Source organism: Cololabis saira, chromosome 19 (assembly GCF_033807715.1).
Source record: "Cololabis saira isolate AMF1-May2022 chromosome 19, fColSai1.1, whole genome shotgun sequence".
Taxonomy (NCBI): domain Eukaryota; kingdom Metazoa; phylum Chordata; class Actinopteri; order Beloniformes; family Belonidae; genus Cololabis; species Cololabis saira.
The window spans coordinates 7,076,823-7,098,683 of NC_084605.1; the positions used below are offsets into that span (position 1 = coordinate 7,076,823).

Here is a 21,861-nt window from a genome sequence, read left to right on the forward strand (position 1 = left end):
AGATGGACTGGCCACTTGGTAACGGTCAAAGTTGTGGTGAAGAGTTTTCAGGACATTTTCACATTACTGACCGAGGTGGAGAACACACAAGGCCTTGGAGCAGAGGTGCGTGTCGAGGCAACGGGGCTGCTTCGTGCCACTACACAGCACAGTTTTCTGTTCATTGCGCACCTTGTCATGAAACTGTTGTCACTTTTCGAGTCGCCAAACAAACTACTACAAGCCGAAGATATGGACTTATTCACTGCAGTGACACTTGTGAATAGCGCTTCTGACCGTGTGAAGACACTGTGCACAGAAAAATGAATTTGCTGCGCTATGGGATCTCTGCGTTCCTCCGGGCACGACCAGCGAGGCTGTGCCAGTGACCGGCCCTGGTCCAAGCAAGAGAAGACGCATAGTTAACAAGAACCTCCGTGAATTTGCAGTTGAAGAAACCATTGGGCAAGCACAGAGGGACATAGACGAAAAGGCCGAGTTCAAGAGGTTATTTTACAGTGTCATCAATGCTCTGCAAGGAGAGATGGATGCGCGTTTTGGAGAGTGCAGCAGCAAGCTCATAGGCGCACTGGCTGCTCTGGATCCAGAGGCCGAGAATAATTTCCTGGACCCATCAAACGTAATCCCTCTACTGGAATTAGCTGGAGCTGATGTGGTTTAATCTGAATATCCTGTGGCCCGTGAATTTTTGGCAAAGAAAATGACTGACACCCCGGTCCCCCCCGAAGATGGAAAATGGACAATAGCCAACATCCTTCGCACATTCAACTGTGCTCTCCAGGCTATGCCGACTGTAGTCCCAGCATACACCCTTGCCCTTACTTTAGGAGCTTCCACAGCAGTATGTGAAAACTCATTTTCCACGCTCAAAAACGTGTTCTCGGAGCATCGGGGCAGTATGCTGCACAGACGCAAGGCCCAGCTGATTCAGCTCACTTTTGAAAAGGACCTCACTCACAGGTTTAAGTCACAGTGGAAGAATTCATTGATGAGGAGGTTCAGCTCGGAGAAACGCCGCCTCCCGCTGTGCTGACACAGGATGGACTAATAAGAGTACAGCGCTGCCTCCACTAAAAGTAGGATCAAAGTGCGTGTGCCTGTATATGTGCGCACGCGCGTGTGCGTAATGGAAATGCATATCCCTCTGTTGACTGTTGTAAAATGCACACGCAGTGGTGCTTTTTCAGTTTGAGAGACGATTCTGGTGTTACATATGTTGCATAGTCAAGTGTTTTGTGGATATTGCTTCAATGTTTTGTGGATATTCCTTCAATGTTTTGTGGATACTGCTTTGATGTTATGATTAAAATTGCGAGGAATGAGGCTATAGCTGGTCATATTTGCTGATGGTTATGTTTAACGTGATAGTTACGTGTATCAGTGCTGCGCGAATATATGGCTGAAGTAATGGTGCCCTCCCATGCAGTTGATATGCCCCCCTTAAGACTGAGGTCTGGCGACGGGTCTGATTAAACCCACTGAAAGATAAAGGGAGGAACTCTGCTCATCTTGTTCCAACAATGTTTTGCTGGAATCAGATCTGCATTCTTAATCCACATGAAGGTTATTTTGACCGTTGACACCCAGCTAAACATTTCTGTAGACCAGTCGCCCCCACATGGTCCCAGCACCCCCCTAGTATCCTCCCTGTACAGGACAGCAGATTTTAGTCCTGGTTTTCCTCTTCCAGGAATCCTGCTGAACTCCAGATTGTCTTGATGGTTCTGTAGATTATTGGATCAGATCATCTTCTAGTGTTTTCAAATCCTAAACCTGGAAAATCCATTTCACAGATACCACAACAATAACAAGAACACAACAACCCACAAATCAACAACCCACCAGTGCTGCACTACTAACAATCTGGTACTAGAAACTCCAGGACCCCCAGATGTTCTTGTCACTTCCACGTCCTGAATGTTCAGAGGTGTTTTGGTGCTAAAAGTGATTCTACTCAATATTGGACAGCTCATCGTAACGTTAGTCGATCAGTGTCTGTCACATCCTGATTCTTTAGGAGAATTAAGTTGAACTTTATAAAACACTAATTGGTTCCATTTTTCCACTTTTATTAAGGTTCTTTTGCTGCTGTTTGTAAAAAGCGGCTGAAGTCTAAGCTGAAGTACCAGTCTGTGTCTGAGGGGATTGTTAAAACTGGAAACCCAACCCTTCTGAAGCAGATCTACACAGAGCTCTACATCACAGAGGGAGGGACTGGAGAGGTCAACGATGAACATGAAGTCAGACAGATTGAAGCAGCATCCAGGAAACCACACAGAGCAGAAACAACCATCAGACAGGAAGACATCTTTAAACTCCCACCTGAAAGAGATGAACCAATCAGAACGGTGATGACGAAGGGAGTGGCCGGCATCGGGAAAACAGTCCTAACACAGAAGTTTACTCTGGACTGGGCTGAAGGCAGAACCAACCAGGACATCCAGTTACTGCTTCCATTCACCTTCAGAGAGCTGAATGTGCTGAAAGAGAGAAAGTTCAGCTTGGTGGAACTTGTTCATCACTTCTTCCCTGAAACCAGAGAAATGTGTAGCTTTGAAGAGTCCCAGGTCGTGTTCATCTTTGACGGTCTGGATGAGAGTCGACTTCCTCTGGACTTCCACAACAATGAGGTCTTGACTGATGTTACAGAGTCCACCTCAGTGGATGTGCTGCTGACAAACCTCATCAGGGGGAAACTGCTTCCTTCTGCTCATCTGTGGATCACCACACGACCCGCAGCAGCCAATCAGATCCCTTCTGAGTGTGTTTCCATGGTGACAGAGATCAGAGGGTTCACTAACCCACAGAAGGAGGACTACTTCAGGAAGAGGATCAGAGATGAGGAGCAGACCAGCAGGATCATCTCCCACATCAAGACATCACGAAGCCTCCACATCATGTGCCACATCCCAGTCTTCTGCTGGATCACTGCTACGGTCCTGGAGAAAGTCCTGGAAACCAGAGAGGGAGGGGAGCTGCCCAAGACCCTGACTGAGATGTACATCCACTTCCTGGTGGTCCAGGCCAAACTGAAGAAGGTCAAGTATGATGGAGGAGCCGGGACGGATCCACACTGGAGTCCAGAGAGCAAGAAGATGGTGGAGGCTCTGGGAAAACTGGCTTTTGAGCAGCTGCAGAAAGGAAACCTGATCTTCTATGAACCAGACCTGAGAGAGTGTGGCATCGATGTCAGAGAGGCTTCAGTGTACTCAGGAGTGTTCACCCAGATCTTTAGAGAGGAGAGCAGCCTGTACCAGGACCAGGTCTTCTGCTTCATCCATCTGAGTGTTCAGGAGTTTCTGGCTGCTCTTCATGTCCATCAGACCTTCACCAAGTCTGGAGTCAACCTGCTGGAGGAACAAAGAAACACCTCCAGTTGGTTTAGTTTAAGAGCAGACACTGACCTCTATCAGAGTGCTGTGGACAAGGCCTTACGGAGTCCAAACGGACACCTGGACTTGTTCCTCCGCTTCCTCCTGGGTCTTTCACTAGAGACCAATCAGACTCTCCTACGAGGTCTGTTGGAACCAAAACAAAGAAGATCACAGACCAATCAGGAAACGGTTAAATACATCAAGAAGAAGATCAGTAAGGATCTGTCTGCAGAGAAAAGCATCAACCTGTTCCACTGTCTGAATGAACTGAACGATGGTTCTCTGGTGGAGGAGGTCCAACGGTCCCTGAGGTCTGGACGTCTCTCCACAGATGAACTGTCTCCTGCTCAGTGGTCGGCTCTGGTCTTCATCTTACTGTCATCAGAAGATCTGGAGGTGTTTGACCTGAAGAAATACTCAGCTTCAGAGGAGGTTCTACGGAGGCTGCTGCCGGTGGTCAAAGCCTCCAAGAAAGTTGAGTAAGTACGAACATAGACACATCTGTTTAGTGTTGTGTTCTTGGAGTAAATCAGTTAAATTCACTGTTCAACTAAGTTCAGGTTCATGTGGGACCAGTTCTCACCAATGATTCATCTCAGGAAACTTAACATGCAGAGAAGAGAAATGCAGCTTTGATCAAGGCTGTAGTGCAGCAACACTTATTGATAATAGTTGAATTGATCAGTATTAATTTAAATTCTATGATTCATTCATTTGTTGGATTAAATAATCAATGTTTAAATTACATTGTAGCAAGGCTAGCGCTACGGGGGTCGACCGACAGGACAGAGGACACAGGGTTTAGTGCAGGAACTCTTTATTTCACCCAGACACACATGCACCAGCAGAACCGTCCTTCAGCAGCTCTCCCAGCAGACCTCTTGCTGGTGTGCAGCTGCTCCTTATGAAGGCAGGCAGGGTGGAGAGGCCGATTGGGCACAGGTGTGCCCAATCGGCTGAGTGGCTGCTCCTCCACCCTGCCACATACATGTTTTTCTCTCTTTTATTTTCTCTGCAGGTTGAGTGACTGTAACCTATCAGAGGACATCTGTGCAGATCTGTCCTCAGTTCTCAGCTCTCAGTCCTCCTTTCTGACAGAACTGGACCTGAGTAACAACCACCTGCAGGATTCAGGACTGAAGAAGCTGTGTCCTGGACTGGAGAGTCCACACTGTCACCTGGAGTCTCTCAGGTCAGAATCCACCAAGTGTTCAACTCTTGACCATTAGAACTGTTTGTTTGGTTGTTTTATTAGACATGCATTATGACTCTACATTCCCTCTTTTTAAACTCAGGAATTACATTTTCTCATTACAGTCTCAAACAAAATATTAAGAAAAAAACTAATCAATGGCTGATTTCTCAACAGTTCATTTTATTCTCCCTGAGAAATATAAATAATTAGAGCTTCTTTTTAAAGCTTACCATATTATTCTCTCAAATCCAAACGTCTGGTAATTCATTCCTCGCTTTTAATTCTTAATTCTACATTGAGTAAATAGAAAACCACCTGCAGATGTCCACCTCGTGAAATGATTGTGTGTGTCTGAAAAGAATTATCATCCTCTGTAGGGTGTTTCTGGTGTTTAAGTCAGAACTAATTTTTATTATTTAACTTATCAGTGAATATTGCATCTTACATTCTCCACTTAACCAGGATGGATGAGGATTCATCCGCTCAATTACAACATTATCATTAACTAAAATACGCAAACATACATGCTCACAACTCAGGGACAACAGTGCTGTGCAACAAATGGAGTGCTTGTTCAGTTATTAGAGATTCATTAATAGTTGTCTTATGATAGTTATTAATGAATGAAGATGAAATATGGCACACCGCATTATAAGGCGCACTAAATATATGGTAAAATACCGTACTATAGTGGCTGGGGTTGAGTTACGTATCTACCTGATGGAGCTGCGCTACAGGAAATGCTACAAAATCCTACAGCAAATGTAAAAAAAGAAACAAGAAGAAAAGTACTGTATGTCAAACTTTATTAACAAAATAAAAACCAGCTTTGCTCCGTCTCGTCAAAGTCTCCATTATGCGAGTCAGCATCGCTGCTGTTGTCTTGAACGTCTGTGTCCTTTTCTGACATTTTTAGCGCCATTACTTTGGCGACAACAACATCCCCTTATTCCTTCACATCTGTTATTTGCTATATCACTACATCACCCAGAGTTAAGCACAGCCTATGCTCTACCCTTAATTATTTTGAAACTAAAACAATACACTTTGTGTTCTCCTTATTCAGAAATCATTTGTTTCTTCATCCATCTTCATCTGTCATCTGGGCAAATGTCGTAGCTGTGGAGCATGTAGCATGTTGATTTACTGAATTTTTTTCAAAAAGTTATCTTGTATTTGCTTGTATATTATTTGCTCCATTATTTTACAGATAAAGTAATTGTTCTACTGTTTTTACCTGAAAATGATTCTTTGTTATTCTTTGGTAAATAACTCTGGTTTATAGTGAAGGGATGTTTTAGGGTTTTAAAGTGTTTAAACCTCCCCTTTCATGGTAAAATCATAGAAAAAGGAAGTTTTAAACAGCTGTACAACCTCCTGACACTAAATGACTGTTGTGATGTCTTCCAGTCAGGTTTTTGTCCGCATCACAGCACTGAGACGGCTCTGGTAAAGGTCCTTCATGACATCCACTACTATACTGACAGTGGCAAAATTTCAGTCTTGGTCTCACTGGATCTAAGTGCTCAGTTGGACACAGTCGACCAAAACATCTTGATAGTCCGGTTGAAGAACTGGGTGGGACTTCCTAGCACAGCACTAACCTGGTTGGAGTTCTATCTAAAAGACAGAGACTTGTTTGTGTCTTTAGGTAACTACAAATAAGAGCTAAGAAAAATAACATGTGGAGTTCCTCAAGGTTCAATTCTGGGGCCTCTGTTTAACATCGACATGCTCTCACTCGCTCTAATTATGAAAAAGACCAAAATATGATAACATAACTGTGCAGATTATGCACAAATATATATAACCATCTCACCAGGAGACTATAATCCAATTCAGAAATTGATCAAATGCATTGAACAAATTTAAAGAGTGGATGTGCCAGAATTTTCTTCAGTTAAATGAAAGTAAACTCAACCTGTGATGAGCAGTGTTCGCAGACCACAGCAGCGTCGCAGCATTTCAGATTTAAACAGAGAGTTCCCCCCTGCCAGTTTCCCCCCCTTCGACGAGCACCCTGTCCGTCCGGTAGCATGTTAGCTGGGCTAACTGAATAGCACAGTCCGGGACGCTGTATCCATATCCAGGATGAAAGGACTGATGTCTCAGCAGGATTTAGAATTACATTATCATTTTTCTTTGATCTCCTCTGTAGGTTGAGTGGTTGTAACCTCTCAGAGGACATCTGTGCAGATCTGTCCTCAGTTCTCAGCTCTCCGTCCTCCAGTCTGACAGAACTGGACCTGAGTAACAACCACCTGCAGGATTCAGGACTGAAGAAGCTGTGTCCTGGACTGGAGAGTCCACACTGTCACCTGGAGTCTCTCAGGTCAGAATCCACCAAGTGTTCAACTCTTGACCGTTAGAACTGTTTGTTTGTTTGGTTGTTTTATTAGATCCCCGTTAGCTGCTGACCTTTCACAGACGTTTCTCTGGGGTCTCATCTGAATCATCAGCTGAATTACAACATTAACATTAATTAAAACACATAAACATACCTGCTCACAACCCAGAGACAACAGTGTTGTGCAACAAAGGGAGTGCTTGTTCAGTTATTAAAGAGTTATTAATAATTGTCTCTCAATAGTTATTAATAATGAAAATGATCAAAAAGTATAAACCAAAATGGGGCACTACATGAATTATTAGGAAATAATAACTAAACAGCACAATAAGTCTTAAAGTAGCTGTTATTATATATGTGCCAGCCTGTTGTTATGGGTTGTGCTATAAAGTGACAGTGAAGGAAGGAGTGCGAGCACAGGTCTTTGTAACTAGCAAATGTAACAAATATGTACAAAATAAACACAAACAAATTATCCCATTCAAATGAATCACAATTTATTTACAATAGTGTTAAAACATAAGAAACAACACTTGGGATAAAATTCTGATACTTAAATTATACATAAGCAAACAACTAACTAAACATTAAATACAAACTTCAGATTATATACATGTGTATGTGGGTGTGTCAAGATGGCTGTTCATACATATTGTGTAACAACAGAAACCAAGGCGGACAAAGTCACATGGTAGTCACATGGCAGGTGAGGCACAGCCTCCCCTGCCTCGCCTGACCGCATGTCACTGAACTGCAAGTATATCTGGGCTCTAAGACCTAGAGATCAGAGTCCTCACTAAGACCAAGAGACCCGAGTCCTCACTAAGACCAAGAAAGTGGACCACATAACTGCAGTTCTTGGATCTTTACACTGGCTTCCTGTCTGTCCCAGAACAGATGTTAAATCCAGCTGCTCGTTTATAAATCTCTGAATGGTCTTGGACCAAAATACATCTGTGATCACCAGGTCCATTAAGAACCAACCAGAAACCTCCGATTTTCAGGGTCACGCCTACTTCCTTTACCCAGACTTAGAAACACACAGGATGAGACAGCAATCAGCTTTTATCATCCTCTGCTGTGGAACAAACTTCCAGAATGCATCAGGGCTGCTGAAACTCTCTATAGCCATGAGACAATTCTTCTTCTTCTTCCGGCTCTCGACGAAGGCGGACACTTTTCTGCTCCTCTCCCTTATCTGTCTGCCCTGCTACTGCCTTTGTTTGTCTCGTCTTCAGAGTCTCTTCTTTTCACTCCTCCGAAATTCTACAATCATGGAATTGATTAACTAGTCTCTCCACACAATTGACCACATTTTTGCAACAAGAAGACAGGGGATAAGGGAGCCCTCTTGCCCCGATGGGACATTTTTTGCTGGATACACAATGGATTCCTACAAATACTGGAAGCCTTTGTGCATGGCGATTCTGTCCGTCTAGGACGTTGAAGATGCCTTCATATTTGGATTTATGATAGCAGGATTTCTCTTGATTATCCTCATGATAGGAGGTGGGGGTTTCCTGATGTATTGACAAATGCATAAGTCGTCGACAGCTGTTTTGGCTCTTTCAGAGCTGCCGGACGTGGCTGAAGGGACAAGCAAGGCAATCAACACTCTGACTTTGACGTTGGGGGAGCAAAGCCGTAAGCTGGATGCGATTCTTGAACAGAATAGCAGGCTGGCGGCGATCTTTGAGCTCATTAGCAAGATGGGTAACAACCTGGAGAAGTTGGGAGCTCAGCTTGGCCGGAATTGATCACAATTCGTCTGATTGGAGTCGCCATTGATGAACCAGAGACTGAAGGCAGACGGAAAATTACTGAGGCTGCCTGTTTTTGCAATATAATTGTTGATTCTATAATCTGGCCTTGACAGGGCGGTTCTGGCCAATCGCTCTGGTCACAATCTTCCTGGTGGAATGTAAACAAGATGACTCTGCCCCCACCCTCCCCTCTCCCACGAACATCTGAGGACTCCTGTTTTCAGAACTGTACCGAGCCGCCTGATAACATCAAGGACATTGTCTGAGAGCAGCTCTGAGCGAAGTTCACGGACTCATCGCTACACATACACATAAACATACACTCACTGATAAACACACCTCCCTCAACTCAACGCCTTCCTCGGCTCCCCCCTCTTATCAGCCCCCCCCAACAGTTTCCGGGTTCGAGCGCCACGAAACCGCGGCCCTCACTTGGATGTACTGGGGAAGGTGGCTCAGTTGGTAGAGCATTCGCCCATGAACCTGAAGGTCAGTGGTTCGAACCCTAGTTCCGCCTGTGTCCACCAAAGTGTCCTTGGGCAAGACACTGAATCCCCCGGTTGCTCCCGGTTGTCAGGCCAGTGCCGTTGTGTATGGCAGCTCCGCCGACAACCGGTGTGTGAATGTGTGCCTGTGTGGGTGAATGTTTGCAGTGTAAAGCGCTTTGGGGCTGTAGGAGTACAGCTGGAAAGCGCTATATAAGTGTAAGCCATTTACCATTTACTGTGCGGGGACCCCCCCCACACCCACATGCAAGTCTTGTGATGTTGTTGGTTGTGTTGCTTTTCTGTACTGAGGTGTGTGTTTTTTTTGCACCTTGACACTAGGTCCCAGCATCATCCTTCCTCTAAAAAATAGCGTATAATAGTCCGTATAAATGGTGCCATCGGTGTGAACCGGAGTCAAGTTCTCTCGTCTGATTTATGTCTGACTTGGAAATAAAGCTTTTTCTGATAAAGCTTTTTCTGACAAGTTGAAAACCTTTTTATTTCCTGGTACATTTCAGTAATCTCCCAAAATGCACCCCTACCTTTATTTCTTGCATCTCATTTGTTTTATTCTTTTTATCTTATGTCTGTCAGTCTTTAATTTCAGCTTTTAAATTCTGTAACCTTTTAATAAATTGAAAATAAATTATGTAAAGCAAGAGTTGTCTTTTTCATGAAATGTTAAACAAATAAACGTTCCTAAATAACCTCATGATCTCTCGTTTATCTCCTCTGCAGGTTGAGTGGTTGTAACCTATCAGAGGACATCTGTACAGATCTGTCCTCAGTTCTCAGCTCTCAGTCCTCTAGTCTGACAGAACTGGACCTGAGTAACAACCACCTGCAGGATTCAGGACTGAAGAAGCTGTGTCCTGGACTGGAGAGTCCACACTGTCACCTGGAGTCTCTAAGGTCAGAATCCACCAAGTGTTCAACTCTTGACCATTAGAACTGTTTGTTTGGTTGTTTTATTAGATCCCCGTTAGCTGCTGATGTTTCACAAGCAGGTTCTCTGGAGTCTCATCTGAATCAGCAGCTGAATAACAACATTATCATTAATTAAAATACATAAACATAATGCTCATAGCGGGGCCGGGTTGGGGGGGTGCGTCTTTCCCTGCGGGGGGGGTGCAATGGAGGACTGTTTATACCTTGTCCCGCTCCTCACTGTGGGCTCTCACAGTGGCGGGGGCCACTCCTGGGGGTGCGGCGTGGCCCTGGCCGGGCTTGGTGGACCGGGGCCCCCCTGCCCTGGTGTGTCCTGTGGGGATTGTGAGTGGCTATCAAGGCCAGTACCGCTGGCGCTGCCTCCTGTCTTTGTGCTCTTCTCCCCTCCGGCTTCTTAAATGACTCACCCACACATTAACTTAGCTCCGAGGGGTTGGGGGGTCCGGGGCTATGTCTTACTTACTCCTGGACTGCCTGCTCCTCAGTTTCTAATAACATCTTAGACATCTCTACACTCAACAGATATACACCTGACAAGGACACTTGCACATACTGTAGGGCCTTGGAGGGGGGGGGCACTGTCAAATGTGGCTACTTGTATAGCCACATGGTGGTCTTACGTCCCCCTCTCTGTTTTGGCTGCATTAGTCACACCCACACACACTCATCACCAGGGGTGATGCGGGAGTGAGGCTTACTCCACCCATTTTTCCCGCATTTGGCCTGGGACGTGGGGACCATGGGAGGGACTGATAGCCGGACCCAGGTATGGGCTCGCTGTGTTGCCTGGCGGGAGGGCTGCTGGGCTGTGCCAGTCCTCCAGGGGGAGATGAGAGTGGTGAGAGAAAGATGTCTTTGTCAGTGAATGTATATTAGTGTATCTGTGTGAATTGGTGTCCGTTGTCTAACCTGGGTTTGGGACTCTTTTCTGTTGGGCTTGTCTGTGTGGCCAACCAGAACCCTCCGGTCGCCAGGGTCCTGGCTACTTTTTTGTACCCAGAGTTAGACCCAAACCCGATGAGGCAGCGGCCAGCTTTTATGCTCAGCTGTAGAACAAACTCCCAGATGGGGGGGGGGGGAACAATTAATAACTGCGTGTGGTGACGCAATCAAACAGCGAACAGCGTGGAATGAGCGGCGTGTTCGTGGTGTTAAATGCAGCAAACATGTCAGCATGTCAGATCATTACTGAGATGTGGGGAAAAAGCAGAGGACACGAGAAATGATCCAGGCTGATTTGGATTTGGGAGAGCCGCTTGGTGATGTCACGGGACGCACCGCGCAGGAGATCGGGAGCGCAAGATGAACATTTGCATTAATAATATAATAAATCATATTTTATATTTTATGTTTAAATAAAGTTTTATGGTGACATGATGATATGCTTTTACTTTCTAGAGTAGTAACGTTACTGAAAAAGTGAACTGCCTTCTTACTTTTCATTACATAAACGTATCCTGTGCAGGCAATTCAATGCTTATGCTATTCATCAACAGACTGTCACTTACCTTTCCTGTTACCACGAACATTTTTTTGGCCTCCACATGATGAAGTTTGGCATCTTTAACCCATCATGATGTGAAGTAGCGGTAAGCTTTGGTACTTTAAAAGCTTTGAGAGCTTTGCCGGTGTATGGAGAAGGATTGTGGACCAGGTAGATATATATGTCCGCAAACGACAAATCTGGCAGGTTTTTGGCAGACTGGAGTGGAGTCAGTAATTGATTAGATATTAGATACGGATCGAAACCTAAAGTGTCAATTTTCTGTAGATACCGTTGCTGTTCTTCGGGAGTTAAGTGAGTTATTAGGTGAGAAGTCATATTGGCTGCGCGACGGAAAGGTCCTCGGTCGGTCCTCAAGATGGCGCTGACAACAAAAAATGTCACGTGACTGAAACCCATGAATAGCCTTAAGTCAAGTTGAAAACTTTTTTATTTCCTGCTTCATTTCAGTAATCCCCCATAATGCAATGCTACCTTTATTTCTTGCAGCTCATTTGGTTTTTACTTTTTATATTATCTCTATGAGGGACAAAAAATGACAAAACAAAAAATGTATATAAAAATTAATAAATACACATATAAATCTATAAAGTCATAAATAAATGAATAAATAGGTTTTGTCCCTAAAGAAGGCAAATTATTTTTGTCTTCTGTATTGGTCTATTCATCTATGTATTTATCTGTGTATTTTATCTTTTTTTGGGTATTTCTACATTTATTTATATATACATTTATATATTTACATGTTTATTTATTTATACATTTATCCATTTATACTTGTATTTATTTAGTTCTACATTTATCTGTATCTGTATTCGGTATGTTTACATTTCCACATTTATTTATTTATTTATTTATTTATGCGTTTCTGTCTCTGTATGTTAATGAGGTGGGTTGTTCTAACATTTATCTTCAGCACAATTGGCTAACTGGAGAATTATTTTATTCGGTACTGTGCCATCCTCTGTTGAATTGTTCGCTTAGACACCCCAAAAAGATTTGCGATGTCTGCAGTGGTGTGGGTTGAATGGAGGTGCCCTTCAATAACTTTGGAGGTAAAATATAGGATGGTTGTCCTGTCCTCCTTTCCCTACGACTCTGAGTGGAAGACAAGTTGGCGGGAAACTTCCCCATATGCACCCCTCTAACCAATCGTGCTGCAGACAAATGTTAGAACCACCCACCATATTAACATATGGAGACAGAGATGTAAAAATAAATAAATGTCGACATGTAGAAAAATACAGAAAGAAATGTAGGAATAAATAAAAAAATATAGAAATAAATGAATGGTAGAAATACATAAACTTAAAATAAAAGAATTCACCTTTTTCATGAGCAAAACATTTATTTATTTATACATTTATACATTTATAAGTGTGTTTAGTTTTATATTTATTTATTCATGCATTTATACATTTGTGGATGTATCTATTTTTATATTCATTTATTTATGCATGTATACATTTTTATGTGCATTTATTTATTTATACCGGTATGTGTATTTATTTTTATGTTTATTTGTTATTTTTTTCATTTTCATCCCTCATATACAGTATGTCTGTCTGTCTTTAATTTCTGCTTTCAAACTATTTTACTTTTTAATGCATTTAAAAAAAATGTTTTTGTGTAAAACACTTTGAGTTACCTTGTTCATGAAATGTTAAACAAATAAACTTTCCTAAATAACCTCATGATCTCTCTTTAATCTCCTCTGCAGGTTGAGTGACTGTAACCTCTCAGAGGACATCTGTGCAGATCTGTCCTCAGTTCTCAGCTCTCAGTCCTCCAGCCTGACAGAACTGGACCTGAGTCACAACGACCTGCAGGATTCAGGACTGAAGAAGCTGTGTCCTGGACTGGAGAGTCCACACTGTCACCTGGAGTCTCTCAGGTCAGAGTCCACCAAGTGTTCAACTGTTGACCGTTAGAACTGTGGTTGATATTGAGGGATTGTTGAGAGTTTTAATAACTAACTGGGTCCAGATCGGACTGAAGCACTACATTGGTTGAGTGCACGCTGGCACATTTGCTGCTGCTGCTTACCGGCCTTTATTTGTGATTTTTTTTTTAATTGAATATATGGACTCTGCAGTAGATTTTTGACCTTGGGCAAACACGGCACTATTGGTTTTATACCTTGGCTCCCACATCAAAATGACCTGTTTGTCAGTTTCGTTTGATCTGAACGTTGACTCATGTCAACATGAAGATCCACATCCCTGCCGTGAGATTCGTGCTCGTCTGGAATGTCCATCATAGACACATAGCCTTACTCCAATACACGGCTGCTGAGCTCCTCCAGCTTCGGCTCCACCGATGCAATCCTCCACTGCTTCAGCATCTCTGCCCTGACATCGCTTGCCCACCTTCCGAGAAGGTGGGCAAGCTACCACATTGACGACTCCAATGCAATCAACTTCATCTGGTCCCCAACTCGAGATCCTCCTAGAAACTCTGGTAGGAAAGTGGGCCGCAGTGTATTAGCCAGCCAAGCCAGGTCGGCTAACATCAACTTCCCCAACGAGTGCAGCAACGTCAAAATTGGATATTTTAACAACCGTTCCTTTACGGGCAAGAGACAACTGCTCCAAGAGCAGAGGAGGAGGTCTCGTGGAAGGATAGTTTCACCTCTGGTTCTTCAACTGTAATTTTGCTTGGTGATTACAATATTCATATGGAAAACTCAAGCTCTTACCAAGGATTTTACTTCTTGCCTGGACAGTTTTGGAATAAAACAGTACATTGACTTCCCCACTCACACTAAAGTTTATATTTTGGACTTGTTCTACTGCTCTGGTGTCACTCTTTTTAACTGCTCTGCAGATGATCTTCCCATCTCAGATCACATATTAATTTCATTCAACTCCAGTTTAAAACTATCCAAAACTAAACAGTCACGTCTTATCCCTTTCCGCACTATAAAAAACATTGATTTAGCAGGTCTCTCCTCAAGTATTGAGAGCCTCTCCAGTTTCATTCACTCCTCTTCTCCTGATCAACTGGTTACCCTCTATCATTCACCCGCTCTGCTCCCTGGTTTGCACCTCTTCTGCGACAACTTAAAACCAAAGGTTGTCAACTTGAACAGCTCTACAAGAAAACTGGACTGTGAAAAATGTACCACTCCCACATCATCTAATACAAAAACATCAATATTACGCAGGTCTGATCGGTGCTTGTGATGGGAACACCAGGGTCCTATTCTCAGTGCTGAACCAAACACTACCAACCCCCCACCCAAACTCATCTGGCATCCATCTCCTCTGGTTTCTCATGCCCCCCTCTTTCAACCATTCTCAAGCTTCCACCTCCCCTCTCCTATTGTTATTTCTGAACTCATCCTGAAATCAAGAACATCCACCTGCCAGCTCGACCCACTGCCGACCTCTTTAGTCACAGCATGCCTTCCTTCTCCTCTGCCCCTGATAACTGCCATCCTTCACTCCTCCCTGGCTCTGTTTCCATCATCTTTCAAATCTGCAGCTCATCCATTCTTATCCTCCTCGATCTGAGTGCAGCCTTCAACACCATCTCCAGCAACATCGTCCTCGACAGGCTTGCATCTATTGGACAATCCGACACACCCCTTGACTGGTTAATTTCCTACCTCTCTGTTCGTACTCAGTTCATCCAGTTAATGACATTCACATCCCAACCCTCTCCCGTCTCCTCTGGTTTTACCCAAGGCTCTGTCCTCGGCCCCATCCTTTTTATTATATATCTGCTTCCTCTTGGTCATATTTACTGAAAATACAACACCCATTTCCATTGTTACGTGGATGAGACCCAGCTCTACCTCTCCTCTAAACCCACATCCACCTTCGCATCCCCCTCACTTTGTCAGTTTACAGGAAATAAAATCCTGGCTTTCCTCCAACTTTCTCAAACTCACTGATAAAACTGAGGTCCTCCTCGTTGGTTCAAAATCTGCTCTCAATAGCACTCCCAGTTTCACCATCTCCATTGAAAACTCCTCTGTTTCCCCCTCCCCTCAGGTTAAGGGCCTGGGTGTCGTCCTTGACAGCTCGTTGTCATTCCAAACCCACATTAATATTACCAAATCAGCCTACTTCCATCTTTGCAATATGAACCTCCTCGGCCTGTCCCTCACTTCCAACAGTGCTGCTATCCTGGCCCACACTCTTGTCACATCCCGCCTGGATTACTGCAACTCCCTCCTCTTCGGTCTCCCCCACAAGTCCATCCAGAAGCTCCAACTGGTCCAGAACTCAGCTGCTCGTATTTTCTCCAGAACTCAATTTATCCACCATATCAATCCTGTTCTCCAACAACTCCACTGGCTTCCTGTCAAATTTTGCGTTAAATTCAACACCTTGCTCTGTACTTCCCTCGGTCAGAACTGTGTGTGGATGATGAACAAGGAGAGAGGGGTTCCACCAAGTCCACATAAATTTGTGGACTAAGTTTAGTCAGTTTCAGGTTATTTCAGTGATCAGGGCTGTTTTTTTCTTTCTTTAAATGAAGAGTATCAACAAGTTTGTCCACATGTGAACATCTTTAAGCTCCCCTCTCTAATCTGATCTCTTCTTTATCAATTAATGTTCTGAAATAAGACATTTGTGCCAGACTTTGAAATGTTTCCTATTAATATTGAATTACTTTCCATAAATTGATCAAATTGGAGCAAGAATAACTGTCAAATGGTGACCGACCTTTGTCTGGATGTCCACAAGGTGCTGGACTGATCAGTATTATCATTTATCCATTTCTGATCATATGAATGATAAGAAACCAGCGAATGAGGTGAACTTTTATTCAGACTCAACACAAGTGACAGAAATCAACATCATGAGAACAACTGATGGATTATACGTTTGTTATGTGGAGTTCAAACCAGAAGCGATGAGAACTTACTTTCCTCCTGAATCTGACATCATCCATGAGGTCTCGGTGGACCGCTGTGGTGTCACTGAGTGAAAGGTAAAAGTGGAAATGTAGCGTTTAATGAACGTGAACTTTCTCTGGAAGAACGTGCAGAATTAAGTTGATAATGTCGCATCGATGGAGCTTTCAGTATCACCACCAGAACCGGAACATGAAAAGATCTTCATGAATACCAGATTATCTGAGAGAGAAACTGGAAAAGAGCAACACTCTCTCGCTCACAATTCAGACTGACTAAGAAAGCACTGCACTTTGTTAACTTCTAATAAAAAGCAGCAGATTGTTTCTGGAGACTTCAGAACATTTCCGACCAAACGATGTCCCTGGAAACACAGAAAGTCAAATGTTTATTCAGCTCAAATGAAGCTCATTAGAGTGATCTTTAAACACAGCTGACGTATCTGGTTGTAAAACTCAGCAGCAGTGGGACTCTTTGTATGTTGATGTTCATCCACAAGTTTAGTTCAGGGTGAAACGTCTCAGCAACATTTGTTGGATTCTGTTTTTGCTGATCCTCTGACTTTTCCTTCAGCACCATCATCAGGTGAACATGAGGACAGCGTCAGCTTTAGTCTCAGAGCAGTTCTCTCAGAGTCTCTGCGTGTGTGTTGTGTTGTGTGTCTGCAGGCTGTCAGGCTGTCTGATCTCAGAGGAAGGCTGTGCTTCTCTTGTCTCAGCTCTGAACTCCAACCCCTCCCATCTGAGAGAGCTGGACCTGAGCTACAACCATCCAGGAGAGTCAGCAGGGAAGCTTTTCTCTGCTGGACTGGAGGATCCCCGCTGGAGACTGGACACTCTCAGGTATGAAGACAGAAGGACATCAGTGTGCTGGACTCTTCATGGTGTTGTGGACATCATATTTGTGGCTCTCTGGCTTTGAACAGAGATCTTTGAGCAGATGGAGCTGCTGCAGCTCATCTGGTGCTGCAGCGGAGCTGATAGATGCAGTTCTCAACTCTGAGCCGTTCTTGACCCAGTAAACATACCAGAACCAAAGCAGTGTGGTTTTCAGGCCCGTCACAGCCCGATAACAGCTGTACCTTCACTCATCCATGACATGGTCTCCTCCTGCTGCTGATTCAGCAGAGATGAAATCAGATGAAAAGAATGTGTTCAAACTGTGCTGCAACGTGATAACCACAGGACAGGACTTCAGAGATGCTGCATTCAAGTGCATCTTTCCAAGTGTTGGCCTGTTCCTTCATCAGTGTGTGAGAGCCATGTAATGTCCATGTTTGCTGAAAGAGACTGTGCTGGTCTGACCCCCCTCCTGCTTTCAGGGTGGAGCCTGCTGGACAACGATGGCTGACACCAGGTCTGAGGAAGTGTAAGTGTGTTTTTATTTCATTCACGCATTCAACCATCTTCACACTGACACATCACTCATTCACGACTCCGTCAATGATTAATGACAGATCAATAATAATCCATCAGATTCCTGTCAACTGACCATCGACACAAACACAGTCAACAACAACATCAAACTGTCTGACAACAACAAGAAGATGATGTATGTGGAGGAGGATCAGTCATATCCTGATCATCCAGAGAGGTTTGATGTTCTTCCTCAGCTGCTGTGTAGAGAAGTTCTGACGGGTCGCTGTTACTGGGAGGTCCAGAGGAAAGGATATGTTGAGATAACAGTGAGTTACAGAAGAATCAGCATGCAAGGAAACGCTGATGGCTGTGGGTTTGGACAGAACGATCATTCCTGGAGTCTGGACTGTTCTGATGATGGTCGGTACTCTGTCTGGCACAATAACAGAGGAACATCTTCCTCCTCCTCTTCCTCAGTCTCTGACAGAGTAGCAGTGTACGTGGACGTTCCTGCTGGAACTCTGTCCTTCTACAGCGTCTCCTCTGACAGACTGATCCACCTCCACACCTTCAACACCACATTCACTGAACTTCTCTATCCTGGGTTCGGGTTCGGGTCTAGTTCTGGTTCTGGTCCTGGTTCAGTGTCTCTTTCTCTGTGTTGAATGCAGTCTCAAGAGTCTCCTCCTGTCAGACAAACTGTATCTGTTGGACAGATAGTTCAGTCTGTACATGTCATCCATCAATCCATCCACCCCTCAATCCATTCATCCATCCATCCATCCACCTGCCCGCCCGCCCGCCCGCCCATCCATCCATCATTTCTGGAGATCTGGATCAGATGCACAACATCTCAGATATTTTTATATATTTCCTTAAGACTTTCCGTTTAATCAAGGGTGTTTGGTATCATCTGGTCATCTGATGAATATTTGCTGCAGGTTTCTTGACACTTTCTCTTTTGGGTGAGCAATGTTTTCCTCGTGGGGATGGGTGTTATCCAAAGGAGGGATGCCCCGATACCATTTTTTTTTCACACCGAGTATGAGTATTTTAATTTGTGTACTCGCCGATACCGAGTACCGATCCGATACTTCTACCACAAAAATAACTAGACAAAAAATGCAATGAAAAATGCAATGAATTGGAAGACAGGTTTTATTTGCAACAGTTTGCGTCATCCCTTATTTTGAAATATGTCCACACTGCTGACATCCCGCTTGCATTAATTGTTGCCATCTTGTCTGAAACAGCGCTGCCAGTCTGACTCACGGGTATCACTCTCTTCTCATCACCACGCTATGCTTATGGGATTGTTTATGTTGTTTCACATGGAGGGCTTCAGGTGAAGCACCGCACATCCGCAGTTGATGTACCTGCGATGGGACTATGTCTTACTGTGAGTTACGTGGAGTGTGTAATAAAGTTCCCTGTGAGTAAGGGTAATACTCAACCGTCCAGTTTGTATAATTAAAGAAGATAGAACAAACTGAAACACGGAACAGCTGGCTGAGCAGCGGCGGCTCCGCCCCCAGGCTGCACACTCACCCGGGGAGCCGCGGGGCGGCTAAACATCTCCCCCTAGAGTCACTAACCAGTAACTACAACAACAATGAAGTATCGGTGCGTGGTATCGGAACATTTTTGCGAGTACGAGTATATGAGAGCAGTATCGGCCCCGATACCGATACCAGTATCGGGACATCCCTAATCCAAACAAGAGCTACTGATGTGGGAAGTGGCCCTAAACGTGATGTTTTTAATATATTTTTTTTCTGCTGTTTTAAGGTGCTTATTGGCTTTAGGTTTCTGATACTGTGTTAAGCACTTTTTACTAATATATTTAAAAGTACTATATAAATATAGATTATTATTATTTGGATAATAACCTAAAAACTCAAAATTGCAAACTTTTGCTACAGATCAGTAAAACATTTGTTGCCATATGTTTTATGTGTCTAAAACTGTTATAACGTAATCAAAATGTTACAAAAATGATAAGTGATATGATATAATATATCTAAAACTGTTAAAACTTAATTAAAATGTTGCAAAAATGTAAAAGATGTGTCCATTCTGTCACGGAAAGATGGGGGAGTATAACAGGGTGGACGTTTTTTGCTACTTTTAGCTATTAATGAGCACATGGTGGGTCTTCAGCTACAAAAGTGATTCAGTATTGAAGGTTACTATACTGTTTATCAAATATATTTTGTATTTCTGATTCTTTTTAAATATTAAAAAATATTTCACCATGACAGTGTGGAGACGTTAAGCTTGAACACATCTAACTACAAACACAATATGACGAAGATTAGGACATACAAGTCAGGAATGGGTTGTTTTTGTGGCAGGAGAGCCAACTTCCAGTAAAAACAGAGAAAAAAAGGTGTCTATCTCACTAATTACATCAGTTGATCTGTGAAATGATAATAGGAAATGGTTGTTTTTACCAAATTTTACCAAATAAAAAGAAAAATCACCTGTTTGTCCCTAGGAGGAGAGATTGAGGAAATCTATCCACTTAAACATGGCAAACATTGTATAAACTGCAACATATGGTCTATTTAGAAGTTTATTTATGCTGGCCTCCCTCTTGTGCCGAAGTGGTTATCCAGCTAGCCCAAACAATCGAGAATCCCCAGAAAAAGACTCATAGACCGGACTGTGGCGTTGTCACTCATCTTTACTGAAGATATCACGAATGTGAAACTGTAATACAAGCCAAACATACGAATTTAGTAAATGAAGTCACACAAGCAGGAAAATTGCCAAATATCAACAAGGTAAGTACACATAATCTTCATTTACGAACTTATGAAACATAAAAACTTACAGATATGGTCTTCTACAGCTTCAAAACCAAAATAAAGTCTTCCCACAGCTCACTGACATAGAAAATGGTCTCCAGCCCCAGCCATGTGCTCTCCTCTCAAACTGGAAGTGAAACTTAACTAAATAGGGGTAAAGACTGATTTTTCCCTTGTTTCCACAGGGGGCAGTATATCATTAAGCAGCTTGACACTCAGGGGCCATGACATTATTACTATAGTAGATAAGTAAGATTGTAAGAAAATCATGAGAATCATATGACATCATGACAGATTATCATCTTTTTTGCAGTTTGGCCAAAGAATTGACACCAAACTCACCAAAAACACTGGTCGCTCTGATCTCATTCCTTCTTGTGAACTTCATTCAGATTGGTCAAACACCACACAAACGGTCACAATTTTAGGTTTGGACACAAAAAAAAGTTTTATATTATGTTTTATTTTGGAAATATGATTCAGAATTTTTGAAATAATGGCTGAATTTCTGAATATTTTTCAAACCACTGTGTAAGGTTTTTCAGTTTACTAACAACTGAGAAAAGCAGTAGCGGTTAAAACACATATGGAGCCCGGTGCAAATTATGGCCCATTTGGCCGTCACTCAGCCAGTTTGTTAAACTGGCTTTAATTTTGATGCACATGTTTGCAGTCCACCTCTGAACACATCTGCAAGATAATATTTAGGAACAGTTGTAGCACCGCAGTTGGCAACAGGAAATGTGTTTTGTATCAAGCAATTCTTCTGGGATTTAGCAAATACCAGTAAAACTTGTTCAAGACATTGATGAAGATTTGGAGAAAGAAAGAAAGTATTCTGTGAACTTGAACTTGATCAGGTTCAGGGTCACAATGAAAAACAACAATCTTCTGATTTCAAAATAGGATCCAAGCCAACCGAGAGCTGACCTGATAACCCCACTCAGTTTCACAGTTTGTTGAAATATTTTGCGGTCCACATTATCAAAAGGTAAACTAAAATGCAGAAACACAAGAAAAGTTTTTTTTTACCTGAATCAGTAACATAATCAAAATCATTGTTAAGATAACTGAAAAACTGGATCAGTTGCTGTCTTATGGGGCTTTTCCACTAGTACCCACTCAGACTCGACTCGCCTCAGTTTGGTGCTTTTTCAATCGGGGTTGTTGGGCCACAGTCCTGTGTTGAACATGGAATATATAGCTA

The 21,861-nt window shown here is 43.2% G+C and overlaps 2 protein-coding genes across 2 annotated transcripts in view; one reads left to right on the forward strand and one right to left on the reverse strand.

Annotated features, from left to right (window-relative positions):
• LOC133419548 (NACHT, LRR and PYD domains-containing protein 4E-like) overlaps nt 1-19,612 on the forward strand; it is a 101,776-nt gene extending 82,164 nt beyond the window's left edge. Inside the window, exons 10-16 of the mRNA XM_061708766.1 lie at nt 3,397-3,853; nt 4,393-4,566; nt 9,906-10,079; nt 13,340-13,513; nt 17,155-17,328; nt 17,808-17,854; nt 17,962-19,612. Coding sequence (XP_061564750.1) covers nt 3,397-3,853; nt 4,393-4,566; nt 9,906-10,079; nt 13,340-13,513; nt 17,155-17,328; nt 17,808-17,854; nt 17,962-18,509 — 1,748 coding nt within the window. The 3' untranslated portion in view covers nt 18,510-19,612. The remainder of the gene's footprint in view (nt 1-3,396; nt 3,854-4,392; nt 4,567-9,905; nt 10,080-13,339; nt 13,514-17,154; nt 17,329-17,807; nt 17,855-17,961) is intronic.
• The window catches only part of LOC133419547 (NACHT, LRR and PYD domains-containing protein 12-like), a 183,256-nt gene that overhangs the window by 142,362 nt on the left and 19,033 nt on the right, over nt 1-21,861 (reverse strand). The window lies entirely within an intron of this gene.